General features: G+C 38.2%; 1 protein-coding gene across 2 annotated transcripts in view; it reads right to left on the bottom strand.

Annotated features, from left to right (window-relative positions):
- ACADL (acyl-CoA dehydrogenase long chain) overlaps positions 1–23,041 on the bottom strand; it is a 42,839-nt gene that overhangs the window by 14,835 nt on the left and 4,963 nt on the right. Inside the window, exons 3-8 of one of the 2 annotated variants that reach the window (XM_004376279.2) lie at positions 22,178–22,315; positions 20,785–20,949; positions 13,286–13,352; positions 10,995–11,159; positions 10,085–10,186; positions 9,039–9,152 (exon numbers count right to left, since the gene is read on the bottom strand). In XM_004376279.2, the coding sequence (XP_004376336.1) occupies positions 9,039–9,152; positions 10,085–10,186; positions 10,995–11,159; positions 13,286–13,352; positions 20,785–20,949; positions 22,178–22,315 (751 nt within the window). The remainder of the gene's footprint in view (positions 1–9,038; positions 9,153–10,084; positions 10,187–10,994; positions 11,160–13,285; positions 13,353–20,784; positions 20,950–22,177; positions 22,316–23,041) is intronic. The other variant, XM_023731241.1, reaches the window with a different exon arrangement.

Here is a 23,041-nt window from a genome sequence, read left to right on the forward strand (position 1 = left end):
GAGGCGGCAGCAGCAGAGAGCCAGCAGCAGCAGAACCAGGAGACCAGTGCGAGACGGCACTGGAGCCGACACACAGAGCGAGAGAGCTGAGTGCCTGTGTGCAGGAGGCTTCCTGGTGGAGTGGGGTGCCTCCGGGCACTTATCGGTGGAGCTGGGCTTGCCGACCCACGGAGCGAGGGAGCTGGGCGCCTGTGTGCAGGAGGCTTTCTGGCGGAGTGGGGTGCCTCCGGGCACTTATACTGGTGGAGCTAAAGAGCTTTGGAACACTTGCCCCAGCAGGGCAGATGCGGGCGTGAGGCCCGAGGGCCAAGAGGCCACAGGAAACAGAAGCAGAGGCTGAGGAGACAAGGGACACAGGAAGCTGAGCTGTCTCGGTCTCAAAAGACTCCTTGAAGTAATCTTGAGAAGAAGAGGACAAATCAAGACATACAGACAGATGCCAAAGGAAGATGGTGTTTCAAGAAAGACTGGGGTGCTCAACAGCATCAAACTACTCAGAGGTTGAGGAGGATGCAACTGAGGAAAATAGCATTGAATTTGGTGACGAAGAGATCACTGAGGAGCTCAGTGAGAATTGTTTCTAAAAGTTGTTTAGATCAGAAGTCCATAATGTAAGAGACTCAGGAGTAAATGAAATGTGGAGAGGATGAAGAGAAGTATCTAGGTGAAAGATGAAAGAAATGGGAGGGGGGTGGTATTAAGAAGAGGGTCACTCTTAAAACAGGCATGATTGCAGCATGTTTGTAGGCAGAGGATAAAAACCCAATAAAGAGAGGGACAGGTGTGTGTGGAAGAATACAGGCATACCTCATTTTATTGCACTTCGTGGATACGGTGTCTTTTACAAATTGAAGGTCTGTGGCAACCCTGCGTTGAGCAAGTCTATCAGCACCATTTTCCAACAACGTGATCACTTTGTGTCTCTGTGTCACATTTTGGTAATTCTTGAAATATTTCAAACTTTTTCATTATTATTATATATGTTATAGTGATCTGTGATCACTGACCTTTGATGTTACTATTGTAATTGTTTTGGGGTGCCATGCACCATGCCCATATAAGACAGTGAACTTAGTATATGTTGTATGTGTTCTGACTGCTCCACTGACAGGCCTTCCCCCCATCTCTCTCCCTCTCCTTGGACCTCCCTAATCCCTAAGACACAACAATACTGAAATCAGGCCAATTAATAACCTTACAATGGCCTCTAAGTGTTCAAGTGAAAGGAAGAGTCCCATGTCTCTCGCTTTAAATCAAAAGCTAGAAATGATTAAGCTTAGTGAGGAAGGCATGTCAAAAGCCGAGACAGGCTGAAAGCTACGCCTCTTGCACCAAACAATTAGCCAAACTGTGAATGCAAAGAAAAAGTTCTTGAAGGAAATTACAAGTGCTACTCCACCCAACACACAGATGATAAGAAAGTGAAACCACCTTATTGCTGATAGGGAGAAAGGTTTAGTGGTCTGGACAGAATATCAGACTATTCACAACATTCCCTTAAGCCAAAGCCTAATCCAGAGCAAAGCCCTAACTCTCTTCAATTCTATGAAGGCTGACAGAGGTGAGGAAAATGCATAAGAAAAGTCTGAAACTAGCAGAGGTTGATTCATGAGGTTTAAGGAAAGAAGCCAGCTCCATAACATAAAAGTGCCAGGTGACACAGCAAGTGTTGATGTAGAAGCTGCAGCAAGTTATCCGGAAGACCTAGTTAAGATAATTGATGAAGGTGGCTCCACTAAACAACACATTTTCAATAGACAAAACAGCCTTATATTGGAAGAAGATGCCATCTAGGACTTTCATAGCTAGAGGGGAGAAGTCAATGCCTGGCTCCAAAGCTTCAAAGGACAGGCTGACTCTCTTGTTAGGGGCTAATGCATCTGGTGACTTTAAGTTGAAACCAGTGCTCACTTACTGTTCTGAAAATCCTAAGGCCCTTAAGAATTATGCTAAATCTACTCTGTGCTCTATAAATGGAACATCAAAGCCTGGATGACAGCATATCTGTTTACAACATGGTTTACTGAATATTTTAAGCCCACTGTTGAGACCTACTGCTGAGAAAAAAAGATTTCTTTCAAAATATTACTGCTCATTGACAATGCACCTGGTCACCCAAGAGCTCCGATGGAGATGAACAAGAAGATTAATGTTTTCATGTCTGCTAACACAACATCCATTCTGTAGCCCATGAATCAAGGAGTAATTTTGACTTTCAAGTCTTATTATTTAAGAAATACATTTTGTAAGGCTATAGCTGCCATAGACAGTGATTCCTCTGATGGACCTGGGCAAAGTAAATTGAAAACCTTCTGGAAAGGATTCACCACTCTAGATGCCATTAAGAACATTCGTGATTCACAGGGGGGGAGGTCAAAATAACAACATTAACAGGAGTTTGGAAGGAGTTGATTCCAACCCTCATGGATTACCTTGAAGGGTTCAAGACTTCAGTGGAGTAAGTAACTGCATATGTGTTGGAAATAGCAAGAGAACTAGAAGTGAAGCCTGAAGATGTGACTGAATTGCTGCAATCTCATGATAAAACTTTAACGGATGAAGAGTTGCTTCTTATGGATGAGCAAAAGAAATGGTTTCTTGAGATGGAATCTACTCCTGGTGAAGATGCTGTCATTGCTGAAATGACAACAAAGGATTTAGAATATGACATAAACTTAGCTGATAAAGCAGTGGCAGGGTTTGAGAGGACTGACTCCAATTTTGAAAGAAGTTCTACTGTAGGTAAAATGTTATCAAACAGCATCACAAGCTACAGAGAAATCTTTTGTGAAAGGAAGAGTCAATCGAGGTATGCACTTTTTTTAGACATAATGCTATTGCACACTTAATAGACTACAGTACAGTGTAAACATAACTTTTACATGCACCAAAGAAAAACCAAACCCATTGCCATCAAGTTGACTTTGACTCAGAGACCCTATAGGACAGAGTAGAACTGCCCCATATGGTTTCCAAGAAGCGCTTGGTAGAATCAAACTGCCAACCTTTTGGTTAGCAGCTGTAGCTAGTAGTTAACACTGTGCCACCAGGGTTTCCTTTATATGCACTAGGAAACCAAAATATTTGTATGATTTGCTTTATCATGATGTTCTCTCTATTGCGATGGTCTAGAAGTGAACCTGGAATATCTCTGAGGTATGCCTGTGTAAGATTTGAATTCTTCAACAGTTTTTATGTTTGGGAGTTTCAAATGCAATGAATGGGCCTTTGGAAGTAGACTGATTCTGGGGTAAAAGTAACCACATTCCTGATTTTGAAGTTTACCACTAAATTCTTCTTCCAATAAACTAATCTATATTGCTAAAAAAAAAAAGTTAGCCAGTGAAAACCTTAAGAATAGCAGCTGAACGTTGTCTGATATAGTGCCGGAAGATGAGATCCTCAGGTTGTAAGGCACTCAAAAGATGACTGGGGAAGAGCTGCTTCCTCAAAGTAGAGTCGACCTTAATGACATGGATGGAATCAAGTTTTCAGAACCTTCATTTGCTGATGTGGCATGACTCAAAATGAGAAGAAACAGCTGGAAACATCCATTAATAATTAGAACTTGGAATAGAAGAAGTATGAATCTACGAAAATTGGAAATCGTCAAAAATGAAATGGAACGCATAAACATAGGTGTCCTAGGCATTAGTGAGCTGGTATTGGCCATTTTGAATCAGAAAATCATATAGTTTACTATGCTGGGAATGACAAATTGAAGAGGAATGGCATTGCATTCATCGTCAATAAAGAACATTTTAAGATCTATCCTGAAGTACAACGCTGTCAGTGATAGGATAATATCCATCTGCCTACAAGGGAGACCAGTTAATACTACTGTTATTCAAATTTACACATTAACCACTAAGGCCAAAGATGAAGAAATTGAAGATTTTTACCAACTTCTGCAGTCTGAAATTGATCAAACATGCAGTCAAGATACATGATAACTGGTGACTGGAATGTGAAAGTTGGAAACAAAGAAGGATTGATAGTTGGAAAATATGGCCTTGGTGATAGAAACGATGCTGGAGATAGCATGATAGAATTTCACAAGACCAACAACTTCTTCATTGCAAATACCTTTTAACAACTACATAAATGGTGACTATACATGTGGACCTCGCTGGATGGAATACACAGGAATCAAATCAACTACATCTGTGGAAACAGACAATAGAAAAGCTCAATATCATCAGTCAGAACAAGGCCAGGGGCTGACTTTGGAACAGACCATCAATTGCTCATATGCCAGTTCAAGTTTAAGCTGAAGAAAATCAGAACAAGTCCATGAGAGCCAAAGTACGACCTTGAGCATAACTGAATTTAGAGTGCATCTCAAGAATGTATGTGACTAATTGAACACTAATTACCAAAGACCAGATGAGATGTGGAATCACATCAAGGACATCATACATGAAGAAAGCAAGAGGTCATTAAAAAGATAGGAAAGAAAGAAATGACTAAAATGGATGTCAGAAGAGACTGTGACACTTGCTCTTGAACATCGAGTAACTAAAGTAAATGGAATAAATGATGAAATAAAAGAGCTAAACAGAAGATTTCAAAAGGCAGCTGGAGAAGACAAAGTATTGTAATGTCATGTGCAAAGACCTGGAGTTAGAAAACCAAAAGGGAAGAACATGCTCCTCATTTCTCAAGCTGAAAGAACTAAAGAAAAAATTCAAGCCTGGAGTTGCAATAGTGAAGGATTCTATGGGCAAAATACTGAACAGTGCAGGAAGCAGAAAAAGAAAATGGAGGAATACACAGAGTCACTGTACCAAAAAGAACTGGCTGACATTCAACCATTTCAGGAGGTAGCATAAGATCAAGAACTGATAGTATTGAAGGAAGAAGTCCAAGCTGCACTGAAGACACTGGTGAAAAACAAGGCTCCAGGAATTGACAGAATACCAACTGAGATGTTTAAACAAACAAATACAGCGCTGGAAGTGCCCACTCATCTATGCCAAGAAATTTGGAAGACAGTTACCTGGCCAACTGACTGGAAGAGATTCATATTTATGCCTATTCCAAAGGAAGGTGACCCAACCAAATGCAGAAATTATCTAACAATATCATTAATACCACACACAAGTAAAATTTTACTGAACATCATTCAAAAGCAGTTGCAGCAGTACACTGACAGGGAACAGCCAGAAATTTAAGCCAGATTCAGAAGAGGACGTGGAACCAGGGATATCACTGCTGATGTCAGATGGATCTTGGCTGAAAGCAGAGAATACTAGGAAGATGCTTACCTGTGTTTTATTGACTATGCAAAGACATTCGACTGTGTGGGTCATAACAAATTATGGATAATATCGGGAAGAATGGGAATTGTAAACACTTAATTGTGCTCATGAGGAACCTGTACATAGATCAAGAGGCAGTCATTCAAACAGAACAAGGGGATACTGCATGGTTTAAAATCAGGAAAGGTGTGCATCAGGGTTGTATCCTTTCGCCATAATTATTCAATCTGTATGCTGAACAAATAATCCGAGAAGCTGCACTAAATGAAGAAGAAAGGAGCATCAGGATTGGAGGAAGATTCATTAACAAACTGTAATATGCAGATGACACAACCTTGCTTGCTGAAAGTGAAGAGGACTTGAAGCACTTATTGATGAAGATCAAAGACCACAGCCTTCAGTATGGATTATACCTCAACATAAAGAAAACAAAAATCCTCACAACTGGACCAGTAAGCAATATCATGATAAATGGAGAAAAGATTCAAGTTGTCAAGGACTTCATTTTACTTGGATCGACATCTACACCCAGGGAAGCAGTAGTCAAGAAATCAAAAGACGCATTGCATTGGGCACATCTGCCACAAGAGACCTCTCTAAAGTGTTAAAAAGCAAAGATGTCACCTTGAAGACTAAGGTGCGCCTGACCCAAACCATGGTGTTTTCAATCGCCTCATATGCATGTGAAAGCTGGGCAATGAATAAGGAATACAGAAAAAGAATTGATGCCTTTGAATTATGGTGCTGGTGATGAATATTGAATATACCATGGACTGCCAAAAGAACGAACAAACCTGTCTTGGAAGAAATACAGCCAGAATGCTCCTTAGAAGCAAGTATGGCAAGATTTCGTCTCACATACTTTGGACATGTTATTAGCAGGGGTCAGTCACTGCAGAAAGATATCATGCTTGGTAGAGGGTCAGCGAAAAAGAGGAAGACCTTCGAGGAGAGGGACTGACACAGTGGCTGCAACAATCGGCTCAAGCATAACAATGATTATGAGGATGGCACAGGACCGGGCAGTGTTTCAGTCTGTTGTGCACAGGGTTGCTTTGAGTCAGAACCAACTTGACGGCACCTAACAACAACAACCACCACCCTTCGAAGGCAATCAATAAATATTTGCTTGATGAAACCAAAAGGAATAAATCATGTATGCCCGTATTTCTCAACTGGATACTACTAGCATTGTGAGTGGGACAACTAATTGTCATACAAAGCTATCTCTGAATTACTGGACATTTAATAACACTGGCTCTCAGGGCACTAATGCCAGTTTCACACCCAGTCACTGTGCAGTCCTGTCCTCGGCAATTCTAAATGTCCCTCAGGAGTGCAGACAGTACTGCCCTTGAGAATCACTGATATGTGGAAATCACTGATCTATAAATTGAAGAGAATATAAAATATAACATTCTTGCTCTTAAGGAAATCACAATTTAGGCAAGTCAAGCCATTGTTTTTTTTTATTTCCTTTCTCCTTGATTGAGTGTGTGCCTCATTTTCATAGATTCAGAATAACTGTTTTTAGATGTTAGGACAATAAGGAGAGTTAGGATGTAAAGAAGTCTTTACAGGATGGAAAAAGTTAACTTGATGAACATATAGGTAGGAAATTACTCCCAAAACGACATGGAGAAGGTCCAGAACACCCGCAAGAAGTTATAAAAAGGCTCCTTTTTTCTGGAACAAAATGAAGCAGTACATTTGTAAGAAGAAAAAAATAATAATCGCTAACTTGAATAAGTGCTTACTCTGCTAGGCAATATTCTAAGCACTTTATGTGTATTATCTCATCTAATGATCACACCAGTCCTCTGAGGTAGCAACTTACATTATTCACATTTTACAAATAAGAAAAAGACTTCCAGAGAGATAATACATCTTGCTTAGGCCGCAGAGATTCAAATAGCTATGCTTAGGATTTGAACCATGCTTAAACTTAATGTTTATGCTGGTCCTGAAAAGCTACCAAGGTGTCTCATTTCTACCTTACCTTTCACAAAACCTTTCAGTCAAAGTCATTACACTTAAAACTTTCCAAATGAATTTCCAACTCCAGGTTTTTTGCTTGTAAGATGTTTCACCAATTTGATGACTGCATTGTTTATAAACTGTTCCCCTAACACTAAACAAAAAAACAAAACAAAACAAAAACAAACAAACCCACTGCCGTCGAGTTGATTCTGACTCTCCTGGTGACCCCATGTGTTACACAGTAGGACTGAGCTATATACAGTTTCTTTGGTTGTAATCTCTATGGAAGCAGATTGCCAGGCACTGCTAGGTGGGTTCAAACTGCCAACTTTTTGGTTAGTAGCAAAGGGCAAAACATTTGCACCATTCAGGGACTTTATACAAGAAACTAGAGAGTCTAAAATTGAATTGCCATATTTGGTGACTATGCTACTATACACTGAGTTCTTCTGCAAATACCTTAAACCTCCTGGCAAAACCCAAATCTTAAATAAACATAATCGTTCACCTTCTCTGTTCTTGTACCTGGGTAGCTGAACCCTTCAAGTAAAGACGACATAAAAAAGTTAGAAGTACCACTATACATCCATTATCACTAACCTCATCTAGGTCCTCACTACTGCCAATTGCCTTACTACGTTTCTCTAGTTGGTTCAGTTTATCACTCTGAAGGTATTTCAAACCTTCCTCTCTCTCCTTGGATACCTCCATGCCCCCTTCACTCACCTCTCTCTCAAGAACTGACCTTCCCTATTGCTATTAAAGGAAATAGAAGCCTCAGAAAGGAACTTTTGTAATTTTATACCAACAGAGCTACGTATCTGACTCATCCCCTACCCTTCTTTTTTCCTTTCCTCTTGTTACAATAGAAGAAGAATATCTCCTACTGAGATGGAAAGGCCTATCTTTCCATGTGCTTCAGCACCCATACCCTCCCATTTTCTCAAAGATGATATGCAGTTGATTATCCATTCCATACTGATGGCGTAGTGGTTAAGAGTTCAGCTGCTAACCAAAAGGTCGGCAACTTGAATCCACCAGGCACTCCTTAGAAACCCTATGGGGCAGTTCCACTCTGACCTATAGGGTCGCTATGAGTTGGAATTGACTCGACAGCAATGGGTTTTTTATACTGATATAGTGCTTGCCTTCGTCCTTACTAAAGCCTTTCTCTAGGTATTAAAATATGCTCCATGATTTCTCACTCTAACAGCAAAAAAATTAATAACTGCCAAATATCTCCCATAGCCCCCAAATCCTTTCCTTCCCTCAGTTACCATCCTTTCTTTCAACTACCCTTCACAGCCAAACTCAGGAAAGAGTTGGCTGCCATGCGTATCTTTACTTCGTCATTTCCATTCACTCTTCTACTCCCAGCTTTTATTAAAGTCACGAATATAACCTCCATATCATTATATCCAATGGATACTCTTTGGCTTCATCTTCTTTTCCGTCTAAACACCATTTGGCACCACTCCTTCCTTCTCAAAATATTCTCTTCTCTTAGCTTCTGTGACAATTCTTGCCTCATTTTCTTTCTCCTTTCTAGCTGTTCATTCTCAGTTCTCCTTGGTAGGCTCTTGCTTTACTACTCCACCTTTAAATCTTGTAGTTTAATTAGGACTCTATCCTAGGACTTCTTGTCTTACTCTCTAAAGCCTCTCTCAAAGTGATCTCATCCACTTCCATGGCTTCTAACACCACCTAAATGAAAATTTCCCCAAATTTATATTTACCATGGACCCATTTCAGATGAGCAAATTGAGATTTACTACTAAACCATGATGACAAACTTACCTGTATCTGTGCCACTGTTTTCCCAAAAGCTTTTCTTTGTTTAACATAGCTCCTGGTTTCTTCAAACATGAATTCACTGGCTGAAACTGCCAACTCAGCAATCAATAGTCTTTCCTATAACCCAAAAATTAGGTTTTGAACATTATTCTAATTACACAAGTGACTATCACATGATTTCAATCATAATAAATCCCATAAATAATCTTTACAAAACTCCTAAAGATTAATTTATTTCTTAACTCATTAAATCTACAGAGATTTATGACATTTTGACATCTGTAAGAATAACTCTAAAGCAAACTATTTTTATGAACAAGTGTCCTTATTGCATATAATATATAATTTATTTAATATCACCTTCTCTCTCTCATTTATAGATCAGTAAAGATATTCCATAGTTGCTGATTTTTATTTTTGATATTTGTATACTATATATCCTAATATCTCTGTGGGAATCAATATCTCAAAGTGCCTAGTTCAAATTCTGCCTAATAGTGCAAAAGTACTCCTGGTTACTTTAAACTCATCTTATATCCTATATCCATGCCCGTGTTCCTGGCTCTTGTTCCATTTCATGCTTAGCCCAAGCCATGGCAGTCACCAAGGACGTATACTCCCTTTAACTGGCATTTGAGGCCCAACGATCGCTATGAACCTAAACTTCAAAGGGGTAGATGAGGGAACTGACCCTTGTGGCTAAAGCTTTTCAGTCTGAACGTAACATCTTTTCCCCTTTGATTCAGTTATCATAAAAATGTGCCAAACGCCTTAGCTGACATTTTCTTACAAAGAACTGAAAGTTCTTGACTTATAGTTAAGAACCTAAAACCATTCCACGAAGGAATTAGAACCCAAACACTTAGTTTTCCCTGACTTCAATTATTTATTTATCTAGCCTACAAAATTCTCATTTTTTACAATTTTAAGTTACACTCAAATAACTGGCTAGATCATAAGTTTTGCATGCATGGATTTTTATAGTTCTATGTTATTCTATCCCAGTTCATCATTTACTCAAAAAGATGGACTCTTTAAATATTTCTCACCTGTGGAAGCTCTTTCATGAGGTAATAGAAGCCTTTGTTTTCTTCTCCAAGTAGGGCATTAGCTGGCAAACGTACATCTTCAAAGAATAGTTCAGCAGTATCCTAAGAGACCACAGAATTAAGTAGAGAACGACCTCATTTAAATTTCTCAATAACCTGATGAGATGACTATAATCACTCCCATTTAAGAAAAAAAAAAGCAAAAAACAAACAAAATCGAAGCTAAGTTGAAGTGGCTAATTAACTAACACAACTAATAGCGGTCAACCAGGGATTCAAACCCAGGTCTGTCTGATTCCAAAGCTCTTGCCTACCCCACTATAACACACTGTCTTTTTTGCTCTACTATTGTCCAGTTATTTATGTGCTGAGAACTAACAATTTCTAATCAAACAGAAACAACCCATTGCCATCAAGTCAATTCTGACTCATAGTGATCCTACAGGACAGAGTAGAACTGCCCCATAGGGTTTCCAAGGAGCTGCTGTTGGATTCGAATTGCTGGCCTTTTGGTTAGCAGCTGAGCTCTTAACCACTGTACCACCAAGGCTCCAAGGAATTCTAACGCATACTAAATATGAATTTTTTTTTGGTAACTGTATAACACACAGGAGAAAAAATATTTTTTGTTCTCCATAATCTTCCTCAGTCAATTTCCTAAAAAGAGAGTCGATTACCGTGCAGCTTTGCCAGTTCTAAAGCAGACATTCAAATGTCCTGGTTCACTTCCATTGCTGACCACCAGGAAGAGCCACTGTGGTGTAAATGGTGGAATAAATCTCTGAAAAGCATATTTCAGGAACTCACTGTAGCAAGGCTGATTGTGCCACATGTATATTCTCTACATAAGTAAGGCATCTATCAGATTGATAATAAACTCATTACCTGAGTATGATTTATTATGACTTACCTGGGCTTTTAATCCCATTTTATGTAGCTTTTGTCCCTTGATAAATCCTTTCATCCCGTTTTCCACCAGAAAAAGGCTAATGCCATGGGCAGGGGAGGAAGCCTCACGATTTGTGACTGCAACTACTATCACAACATCACTGAGCCACCCATTCGTGATGAATACCTGCAAAACCCCAAATATACTATAATGTGCCACAATAACTCAGGTCCACGTGCAATTTATGACTGGGAGAAAGCAAACTCAAGAAGACTAAAACAGATAAAACATGTTTTATATCTCTCTTTGTCCCCTATCCAAGTATTGGACGTATAGGAAGTTATGAAGAAAAAGAAAAAAACAATCCTCCATGAGTCCATCATGTTTGAAGGACACCAGTCACTCAAGATAGCCTATGAAAAGAGAATCTCCTAGGGGATAAAATATAATATACCCTGCTCTTAGGGATTCACAATATACATCAGCATATCAAAGACTGAGAAGATGTGCACATTTTCCAAATGTATTTGACCACAGGTTATTATTTTTCTGACTAATAATTATGAAACTAGATTATGAAATATTTACTAGAAAAGGGTGGCTCAGATGTGGTCCACAGATGATGCCAGTCCACAAACTGTTATCAACCCCTGATAGTATAAATAGAGAAATTGAGAGCATTTAGAAACTTCTATAGCAATTCAAGCTTGTGATTTTGTAAATACAAAGATATTAGTCTATGATAAATTGGAAATAAAATATTTTTAAAAAAGAAAACAAACAAACAAAAACTAGTCCTTCACAAACTTTAGAATACACTTTTGGAAGGACTTCCTAAGTGCAGAAAATGAACATTCTTCCTTCACTTAACACTTGTGTTGTTGCTAGGTGCCATCAAATCGGTTCCGACTAATAGTGACCCTATGTACAACAGAACGAAACACTGCCCAGTGCTGCGCCATCCTCACAATCATTGTTATGCTTGAGCTCACTGCTGCAGCCATTGTATCAATCCATTTCATTGAGGGTCTTCCTCTTTTTCACCTACCCTCTAGTTTACCATGCATGATGTCCTTCTCCAGGGACTGATCCCTCCTGATAACATGTCCAAAATATGGGAGATGTAGTCTCGCCATCGTTACTTCTAAAGAACATTCTGGTTGTACTTCTTCCAAAACAGATTTGTTCGTTCTTCTGGCAGTCCATGGTATACTCAATATTCTTCAACACCACCACAATTCAAAGTTGTCAATTCTTCAGTCTTCCTTATTCATCATCCAGCTTTCATATGCATATGAGGCGATTGAAAATATCAGGCTTGAGTCAGGCACACCTTAGTCTTCAAAGTGACATCTTTGCTTTTCAACACTTTAAAGAGGTCTTCTGCGGCAGACTTGCCCAATGCAATGCGTCTTTTGATTTCTTGACTGCTACTCCATGGGTATTGATTGTGGATCCAAGTAAAATGAAATCCTTGACAACTTCAGTCTTTAACTTAACATTTAGTCAACCAAAAATATTTGCTAAGTGTATACCGGACACAGTTTTAGGCAGAAAAAATGTCTGCCCTCATGGAGTTTATATTCTAAAGGATATATTTACATCTGAGCCTATTTGTAACCTTAATTGGAGGGACTCATCAGTTCTATCATTGGGTTGATATGATCCTCAGAAGGAATGCGTTGCCATCGGGTCAATTCTGACTCATAGTGACCCTACAGGACAGAGTAGAACTGTCCCATAGTTTCCAAGGCTGTAAATCTTTACAGAAGCAGACTGCCACATCTTTCTTCCACAGAGTGGCTAGCAGTTTCAAACCACCAACCTTTCGGTTAGCAAACTGAGCGCTCATGCACTGCATCACCAGGGGTCCTTCTGAAGGACTGAAGGGCTCTCAAATTCTATATGAGATATCTTTCTCTCTTAGGATCTTTTGACACTCTTGATATTTATGAGAAAGCCTTTTCCCCCAATCACTCATCAACATGAAGTTTATTAATTTGTTTGTTCCATATTTGGCAATGTGAGTCTTACCTTCACCTTTTCTGGTTTGATAAGAGCTGTTTGAAAGCTAAAGCAACCTTTTCCATATTAGTGAGGGGATATGCAAAATAGAACATGGAAGAAACTATCACAGAGTTTATGTAATATAAATGTTGTAACTTTCTTACTGTCTCAGAAATAACTTCAGTAAACTCAATTCTCACATGAATCCCTGGATCTGATAGAATCAATCATGAGTAGTCTTTGAGACATTGTTACCCATGGCATGACTCTGGAGAGAAGGGCTTTGGAAGGCCCTCTTTACACACCTTGCTTCCATTGAGAATCCAGTCACTTCCATCCTTTTTGGCATTTGTTCTTATTCCTTGCAAATCACTGTAATTGAAAGAAAAGATGAACAAACAAATCATCAACTGGCAAAAACTGAATTATGCAAATGTCATTAGGTAAGTGCATGTAATGTGATAATTCATACTGGTTACACCATTATAAACACTGATCTTGGATATTAGAAATAGTCACACAATTGACAGAAAGACCATGTCTGACGTATTATATTTTAAATAACTTATACATATAAATACATGATTAAGATTACATAAACTAAGCTGATTTTATAGCGCATAACAAGACCCAACTAGCATTCAAAGTCCCCCAAACTGGGCTCAAATGATTTTTAAAGGCCCACTATTTCCCTGGGATTATCTGTTACAATGTACTTTCCTGCCTTTAGTAACCTTGGTTCCTTCTGCTATCTCTACTCATCAAAAGTTTAGCTATTTGATTAAGAGATCAGCAAGACAGCATCATGGGCAGCTCCAAGCTCCCTCTTCCCACGCATAAAAACATCCAAAAACAAGCAGCAACTGTCAGAAGCAACTTTGCCAGAACTCTGTAAAATAGTCAAAGATTTACAATATTCAAGGCAACACTGACTCAAGGAAAGGGCACCTTAAAAATAGTAGGAGAGCTTTGTGGTTCTTTTTACCTGTGCCTCACCACCTTCCCAGTTGGCAACAGTCTTGAAGACAAAAGTTTGTGATCCCAGTGTGGGACCCTGGTACCTGGTTCTGGAGGGAGCATAGCAGACCTTAATCACAAATTATTGTGATTGTCTGTTCTAACCTGTCTGGGGACTATCTGAAGGTGGATATAGGGAGCTCCTATCAGTTTCACCTATCTGAGAACTCACTCAGGGCTAAAAAGTGGTGGGCACTGCTAGAAAACACTAACACAAATGATCAACCCATAGCTGCCCGGGGCAAAGGAGTATGGTTGAGACATACAACAGACCACTTAAGGTCTGGGAGGAAAAGCCAGGGAGAGAGTTTCTTTGGGAAATTAGGGCATTCAAAAGCACTGCGTATATGCCATACCCAGAGCAAGATACATGCTCAGAAAAGACCTGAGAAAACCCTAAGTCTTGAGGCTCAGTGAAAGCATGGGTAAGTGTTGAAGGAGTGCCCCAGCACAGAACCAATCTGTACAGACTGGGAGAGGTGTCTTTTTTTTTTTTCCTGTTGTTTTAAATTTTCTTTTGTTTTTTCTTTTTAACTCCTACTATTCAAGGAAATCTCTGTCAAAACACTAGTCAAACATGAGCTAAAGGAATAGAGACTTCAGTAACGACACACATCAAGGAATATGGTTTTTGCAAAAATAATTTGGAAAAGCCACTAAACCAACAGATTACTGCAGCCTTCAACAATCAAAAACAAAACAAATCACCCAGCAAACTCTGAGAAAACAGGTATATCTGATTTACCGAGTTACTATATTATGATATTCAAATGTCCCATTCTCAATGAAAAAATCACAATGCAGATGGAGAAACAAGAAAGGATGGCCCATTCAAAGGAACAAAATAAAGCAAGAGACATCATTCCTGAGGAAACTCAGACATTGAATTTACTAGAAGAAGACGTTAAATTAGCTGACTTAAATATGCTCAAGGAGCTGAAGAAAAACATGGACAAAGAACTAGAGGAATATCATTAAAGAGAAATTATAAAAAAAGAAGTTAACAGTAATTGTGAACCCAAAAAGTACAGTAGCTAAAGTAAAAAAAAAATCACTAGAGTAGTTCAACAGCAGATATGAACAGGCAGGAAAAAGAATCAATGAACTTGAAGATAGGACAATTGGAATTAGCCAGTCTGAGGGGCAGAAAGGAAAAGAATGAGAAAAGTGAACACAGCCTGTGATGATTAAGGTTATGTGTCAACTTGGCTAGGCCATGATTCTCAGTGGTTTGGCAGATATTATATAATCATACTCCATTTTGTGATCTGATGTGAGCAGCCAATCAGTTGAAAGGGAAGTTTCCTTGGGGGTGTGGCCTAGATCCAATATATATGGATGTTCTGGCAAAGCTCTCCCTCTCTCAATCCTGCTTCTGAATTGTCATCCTCTGCCCTCCAGTTCTTGGATGTAAGCCAGCAGCCTTCCCTCTGACCTGCAGATTTTGAAACTTTCCAGCTCCTGCAGCTCCATGAGCCAGCAGTCTGCCATGTGACCTGTTGATTTTGGGTTCATCAGCCCCTGCAACTACATGAGTCAGAAGAAGCCTCCAGCCTGATGCCAGACCCATGGATTTGGGACTTGCCAGCCTCCAAACCTGTGTGAGCCACTTCCTTGAAATAAATCTTTCTCTCTATATATTTATATGTATATACACTTCACTGGTTTTGCTCCTCTAGAGAACTCAGCCTAAGACAGAGCCTAAGGGACCTACTGAGCACCAACCAGTGGACTAACATATGCATTATGAGGGTTCCTGAAGAAGAGAGAAAGAAAAAAGCAGAAAGAGTATTTGAAGAAATAATAACCAAAAACTTCCTAAATTTGATCAAACACATAAGTCTGCATATCCAAGCTCAATAAACTCCAGTAGAATAAACTCGAAGAGATCGCACTGAGACACATTACAATCAAACTGTAGAAAGCCAATGACAAAGCAAGAATCTTGAAAGCAGCAAGAGAAAAGCTATTTGTCATGTACAAGGTATCCTCAATAAGATTAAGCATCAATTCTCATCAGAAATGATTAAGGCAGTGGGATGGCATATTCATAATGTTGAAAGGAAAGAAAAAAATCTGTCAACCAAGAATTCTACATCCAGCAAAAGAGTCCTTCAAAAATAAGGGAGAAATTAAGACACTCCCAGCTAAACAAAAGCTAATAGAGTCCATCACCACTAGAAATGCCCTACAAGAAATGGTAAAGGATGTCCTGCAGTTTGAAATTTGAAATAAAAGAACACTAGAAAATAACTCAAAGGCGTATAAAGAAATAAAGATCTCCAGTAAAAGTAATTAAATGGGCAAATATAAAATCAGTATTAACAGAAGGTGGTAATGGAGGAACTGAGGTACAAAAAAGATTTAAGACACAGAAAACAGCTAAATGGCAGAAGCAGTCCTTCCTTATCAGTAATTATTTTAAATATAAATGAATTAAACATTCCAATCAAAAGGCAGCGATTGGCAAATGGATTAAAAAAAAATTGATCCACCTGTATATTGTCTACAAGAGATTCATTTTAAATCCAAAGATAAAAATAGGCTGAAGTAAAGAGAGGAAAAAAATACTCCATGAAAATAGTAACCAAAAGAGAGCTGGGGTGGCTATACTATCAGACTAAATAGACTTTAAATAAAAATTGTTAGAAGACACAAAGAAAGACTTTATATATTGATTAAAAAAAACAAAAAAACACAACAACTTGTTGCCGTGGAGTCAATTCTGACTCATAGCGACCCTACAGGAGAGAGTAGAACTGCCCCATAGGGTTTCCAAGGAGCAGCTGGTGGATTCAAACTGCTGATCTTTTGGTCAGGAGTCAAATGCTTAACCACTGTGCCACCACGGCCCCTATATATTGATAAAAGGGTCAATGCTCTAAGAAGATATAACAGTTATAAACATATATGCACCTAACAACAGCATCCCAACATATATGAGGCAAATACTGACAGATTTGAAGAGAGAAATAAAGACTTTAATATCAACAGTTGAAAACTTCAATCACCCCACTTTCAAGAATGGATAGAACAGCCAGACAGAAAATTAATAAGGAAATATTAGACTTCAACAACATTATAAACCAACCAGATTTAATAGACATATAAAGAATATTCCACCCAACAACAGCAGAATACACATTCTCCTCACGTGACTTAACAGTTGTAAACTCTTTGTTTCCAGGGGTACCACGTGCCCTCTGGGATGGTACTTTTTGTGTGTACCTTGCCATCACGGCACTGCCTCAGCTCTAGAAAGCTTTCAGGTCACTTCCACTTACTGGCAACAGTTGTGCTATGCTTGAATTGATACCTCAGGTCAGATGAAAAAGGTTAATACAGAAATTTGAGGAGGAAGTCACCTGGCCTTTTAAGATAAACCTTTATGGTTAGTGGGATTTGTTTTAATTAGCTAAATCTAGGACTGTTAAAGAGCATAACGGTTGGTTATGCAGGTTGGTTTTACCTTGCTGTGTGAGATCTTACTGATAATAATTTTGCTGTAAAGATGCCTGGGGCAAGGTGGTAGACTATGAAGAAAAGAGTTAACATAGCAGGCCTGAGGCTGCAATACTTAGGCCAGTTACAAGACTGGCATTTTGTTGGCCTCTGCAAACTTGGATTTTGGAAGGGTTCCCACCATTCCCTGATAATAATGACTCACTGAGCCTAAACAGCTTGTGAAAACAATTGGTTTATGCTGAACATCTGCTTTCATTCTGGGAGTATGGCATTCTGGTATGTGCTAGGTAGAAGGTGCCTATAGGACCCGGCCCCAATAAAAACCCTGTGCACTGAGTCTCTAATTAGCTTTCCCGGTAGGTAACATTTCACATGTGTTGTCACATCTCATTGCTGGAGGAAATAAATGCATCCTCTGTGACTCCACTGGGAGAAAACTCTTGGAAACTTGTGCCTGGTTTTCTCTGAACTTTGCCCCATATGCCTTTTCCTTTGCTGATTTTGCTTTGTATTCCTTCACTACAATCAATCATAGCTATGAGCATAACTATATGTTGAGTCCTGTGAGTCCTTCTAGTGAATCATCAAACCTAGGGTGGTGCTGGGAACCCCCAACACCCTAAGACATTAGAAACACAAATTCAAAACTTTTCCATTGCAAACTTAATCGTGTCAAGCATTATAGGTAAGTTTAAGGAGACAGTTGTATAATGCAGGGTCATTTATCTGAAAGATGTGTTAAATGACAGCAGTAGCATCACTGGGGGGGTGCATGGGGTGTAGACTGTACCGGGTGACATTGTCAGAGGGGGTGACACTATAATGACTGCCTATAAAATTTTTGTGCAGTGTTTCAGCAGAAATTCATTATTTTTTATAAAAAATATCCCTGTAGTTATTTATAACAACAAAACATTTTTTGTAAGCCCAGCTTGTTGTTGTTGTTAGGTGCCATCGAGTCAGTTCCAACTCACAGCGATCCTATGTAAAACAGAACAAAACACTGTGCCATCCTCACAATTGTTGTTATGCTTGAGCCCATTGTTGCAGCCACTGTGCCAATCCATCTCATTGAGGGTCTTCCTCTTTTTCGCCGACCCTCTACTTTACCAAGCATGATGTCCCTCTCTGGGGACTAGTCACTCCCAATAACAGGTCCAAAGTATGTGAGACAAAGTCTTGCCATCCCTGCCTCTAATGAGCATTCCGGCTGTACTTCTTCTAAGACAAATTTGTTTGTTCTTCTGGTCTAGCCATGGTATATTCAATATTCTTCACCAACACCATAATTCAAAGGCATCAATTCATCTTCAGTCTTCCTTATTCTTTATCCAGCTTTCACATGCATATGAGGCGATTGAAAACACCATGGCTTGGGTCAGGCACACCTTAGTCCTTAAAGTGACATCTTTGCTTTTCAACACTTTAAAGAGGTCTTTTGCAGCAGATTTGCCCAATGTAATGCATCCTTTGATTTCTTGACTACTGCTTCCATAAGCGTTGATTGTGGATCCAAGTAAAATGAATTCTTGACAATTTCAATCTTTTCTCCATTTATCATGATGTTGCTCACTGGTCCAGCTGTGAGGATTTTTGTTTTCTTTATGTTGAGGTGTAATCCATATTGAAGGCTGTGGTCTTTGATCTTCATCAGTAAGTGCTTCAAGTCCTCTTCACTTTCAGCAAGCAAGTTTGTGTCATCTGCATAACGCAGGTTATTAATGACTCTTCCTTCAATCCTGATGCCCTGCTCTTCTTTATATAGTCCAGCTTCTCAGATTTGCTTAGCATATAGATTGAAAAGTATGATAAAAGGATACAACCCTGACGCACCTTTCCTAACTTTAAACCATGCAGTAGCCCCGGTTTACATGTACCAATATATTTATAAGCCTAAAACTCTATGCTAATTTACTTTTTGAACTTCTAATGCCCTCCGGTCATAGTAGTCATTATTACACAATTACAATGACACTTCAAACCATGTGTTTTCGTCTGCATGCGCTACAAGCACATACTGTTCTTTTTGTTGCTGCCAGTGTTTTTAAAGTCGCTGATTTTGTCAAATTTTCTGGCGTTTTAGCTATAATATTATGGTAATTAGTATTTTTGAACCTATATCAATAACTTTTTTGAGAATGAAGTAGTAATTAAAGGAAAGGGAGTGCTATACGGGAATTACAATTTATGAGTAAGCTTAGTACAAAAAACATTACTAACGATTCTGTATGGTCTGGTAAGGGAGAAGGTCTATGGAGGGGGTAACACCATGATCTACTGACACCAACCCTAGTGACGCCACTGAATGACAGGGATGTCCTCTAATATGTTCTTGTGAATCAATCTCTAGCATGTTTTTCACCAAAAAGATGGATGTTGATAGTGAACATTTTAAAGCTGCATATTGTTATATTTTAACATCATAATTTTCATTGTAAGTATGTGTAAAGTATCAGTTACTAAAATATATACACAGTTTATTACAAACAATTCTATACAGGAATATATCAAAGGTAATAAATGTAATGACACTAGTTCAGTTTCTGGATTTTAAAAAATATTTAAGTGGTAAAAACCAAATATTAAAAATAATTTTACAATATATTACTTAATAATGTCAAGAATTCAGACCCTCACGGTGTTCCTACTAACTACGTATCATCTCAATTTCACTGATACAGACATTGAGGCTCAGAGATCTGACTAAGATCACACAGCTAATGTCAGAACATTCTAGCTCCAATGCGTTCACCAACTTGCTTTATGAACTTGGTTAAAATACTTTATTTCTCATTTCCTTCTTTCTCTTTCAATAGAGATCTTAATATCTCTATATTCTGTATGATATTACTGTGATTTGCTGGCAATTGTGAGGATGATGCAAGATTGGGCAATGTTTTGTTCAACAGCAGTTAACAATAACAACACTAATATGATTGCCAAATAAGAAAACTGACATAAAAGCATTTATATTATAAAATTTTACTGCATCATACATATATACATAGTACAAATGTATATACAAGTATACATAACAATACAAATTTGGAACTGTAAAGAAGATGTCTGATTCCTATATAAATCAAAGCAGGAATACAAAGAGTGGCCAATCCATTTTTGAGACAAAATTAACCATGTCCCATCTCCTCTATTCTTTCCCTCCCATGTGCTTTTTCTTTATTTCTTACCATAATTCTTCAACACTCTAATATTCTTCTGCATCAGCTGCTACACTTCTCCATTCTTGTAGCCCCTTACCCACAGGGCCCCTTTACAACTCTCTCAATATCTGACTGATTTGCTATCCTTCCATTACTCTTACCTTCCAGCCCCAGGCTCTGTCATTGCTATGGCACCGATACATTTGCCTGCAGTCATCTGGGGGATGAAATACTTAATCTGCTCTTCTGAGCCATAGTTTGCAATATAGGGCATGACAATGTCTGAATGAAGACTAAAGCCTGGGCCGGTACAATTTGAATATGCTCTTAGAGATAAAAAAAAGAAAAGAAAATTTAAAGCATGAAATAGTTATTTTATTTTGTGTTTAGTTTCTTCAATTTGAAATTAAAAAACAACTAAAACAACAACAAAGATTCAAAAACGTATTACATTGTATGGTAATAGGCTGTCTAACATAAGAAAAGTGCTCTAAAATATATTTAATGAATTAAGAGATAAAATACTTTATAAAACTAATCACCTACAATTGTATTACTCCAACACAACAACTCTTTTCATTCTGGCAAATTACCTTCGTCATAAAGGTATATTCTAATATAACTGTAGTCATGGTGTATGTCTTGTGTTTTAATTTTAAATTATATCACACACAAAAATCCTGTTTTATATCGTTTTTTACATAATCTAAAATAGCTACAAAACATTCCAAGTTCTTTATATACCCATAATTTACTTATTCATTCTCCTACTGCTGGACATTTAGATTGCATTCAAACGTGAAAGATTATGATCTAACATAATGATTTCTACACATAAGTTCTATTTTTCTTATTAAATTATTTCCTAACAATGAACTCCCAAAAGTAGGCTCTTAGGTCAAAGAGCATAAACATTTTTATTTTTACATATATAATCTCATTTTTAATCCCCAAAGCATTTATCATTCTAATTTATAATGCCACCAAGAGTGTATGAGTAAGTCACTTTCACTGCAACCTTGTCAGTACTGGGTATTATGATTTTTTATTTTCACTAATTTTGTAGGTACTCAAAATGGTATTTCCAGGTTAATTTAATTTTCATTTGATTGACTGTAAAGATAAATCTTTTTTATTTAAAAAAAATTTGCATTTATTTTTTGATGAATTGTTTGCTCAAATCTTTTGCCCATTTGTCAACTGAAATACCGACTTTTTCTTATATATTAATATTTTGTCATATTTGATGAGAATATTTTCCCATTCTGCTGTTTTCTTTCAATTATCTTTTTAAAAGGGGAAAATAACTGCTTATGCCAATCAGAAATAAAGCTATCCCTTTAATTTTCACCAACTCCTATCTTAACAACTTAAAAGTGGACATCCTTTTCTTCTCCCTCAAAAAATGTAAAAGTACGAGTAGTATAATCTTTCACGATTTAGACTATTTACAACCTTCCAAGAAGATCAGAAAGCATTTTTTTTATCATCTCAAAAAGGTGAGCAATGTGCTTACAAAACAAACAACTCAACTTCAAATGTCCCCATACTTACTGCTCTTCAGAAACAACAGCTGCCGAATAGAAGTCCCCACCAAGACCACCATGATGCTCTGCGATATTGACACCAAGCAGTCCTTGTTTTCCAGCTTTTTCCCAAAGCTCCCTACTGACTTCTCCAGCTTTCTCCCATCTGCACATAACAAATATTTAAAAATCAGAGAAACTTTTCTCATATTATTTTAAAGGTGGTAACTTCGAATTTATAAATGATTTATACAGGAATGCTTCTTTAATTGAAGGCAATTGTTGTTGACATGGACCATACCCTTCTATTTGCATCTGACTCTTCAATTCTTTTTTCTCCTCTTCTTTCTCTCCCTTACTTCTTCATATTTACCACTTTCTCTTGTCCCTCTCTTTTGACTACTTATTGGACTTGCAAATTATACACTGATAATCCTGGGTGTAGCTTCATTCAGCTGGTGCTCTTAGGGTGCAAGCTTAGTTGTGCTATATAGTCATGGGAATTTGCCCAACTTGCCCTGAAAAGGTAATCCTGCTCTGTGCATTTCCTTAAAGTGCTTAACTTATGGAACAAGCATATAAAAGCTGACAAGAACAGGAAACTTTACTATGGTATAAGCAGGAAGAACAAATCGGCAGAAGTACCTTGCAGCATAGCGCTGCAAAGAAGTTTCTGAAAAGATTAGGTATTTGGGTGAAATATGTAAACGTTTCAGAAACGGACTCAAACATATCAACAATCATGAAGATGGCACAGGACCAGGCAATGTTTTCTTCTGTTACACATGAGGTTGCCATGAGTTGGAGCCAACTTGACAGCAACTAACAATCACCATGCAACCTCAGCTTTACTTTAACAATGAGAATGGCATGATGAGAAAACAGACGACTA

The sequence above is a fragment of the Trichechus manatus genome, unplaced genomic scaffold (assembly GCF_000243295.1).
Source record: "Trichechus manatus latirostris isolate Lorelei unplaced genomic scaffold, TriManLat1.0 scaffold00041, whole genome shotgun sequence".
NCBI lineage: Eukaryota > Metazoa > Chordata > Mammalia > Sirenia > Trichechidae > Trichechus > Trichechus manatus.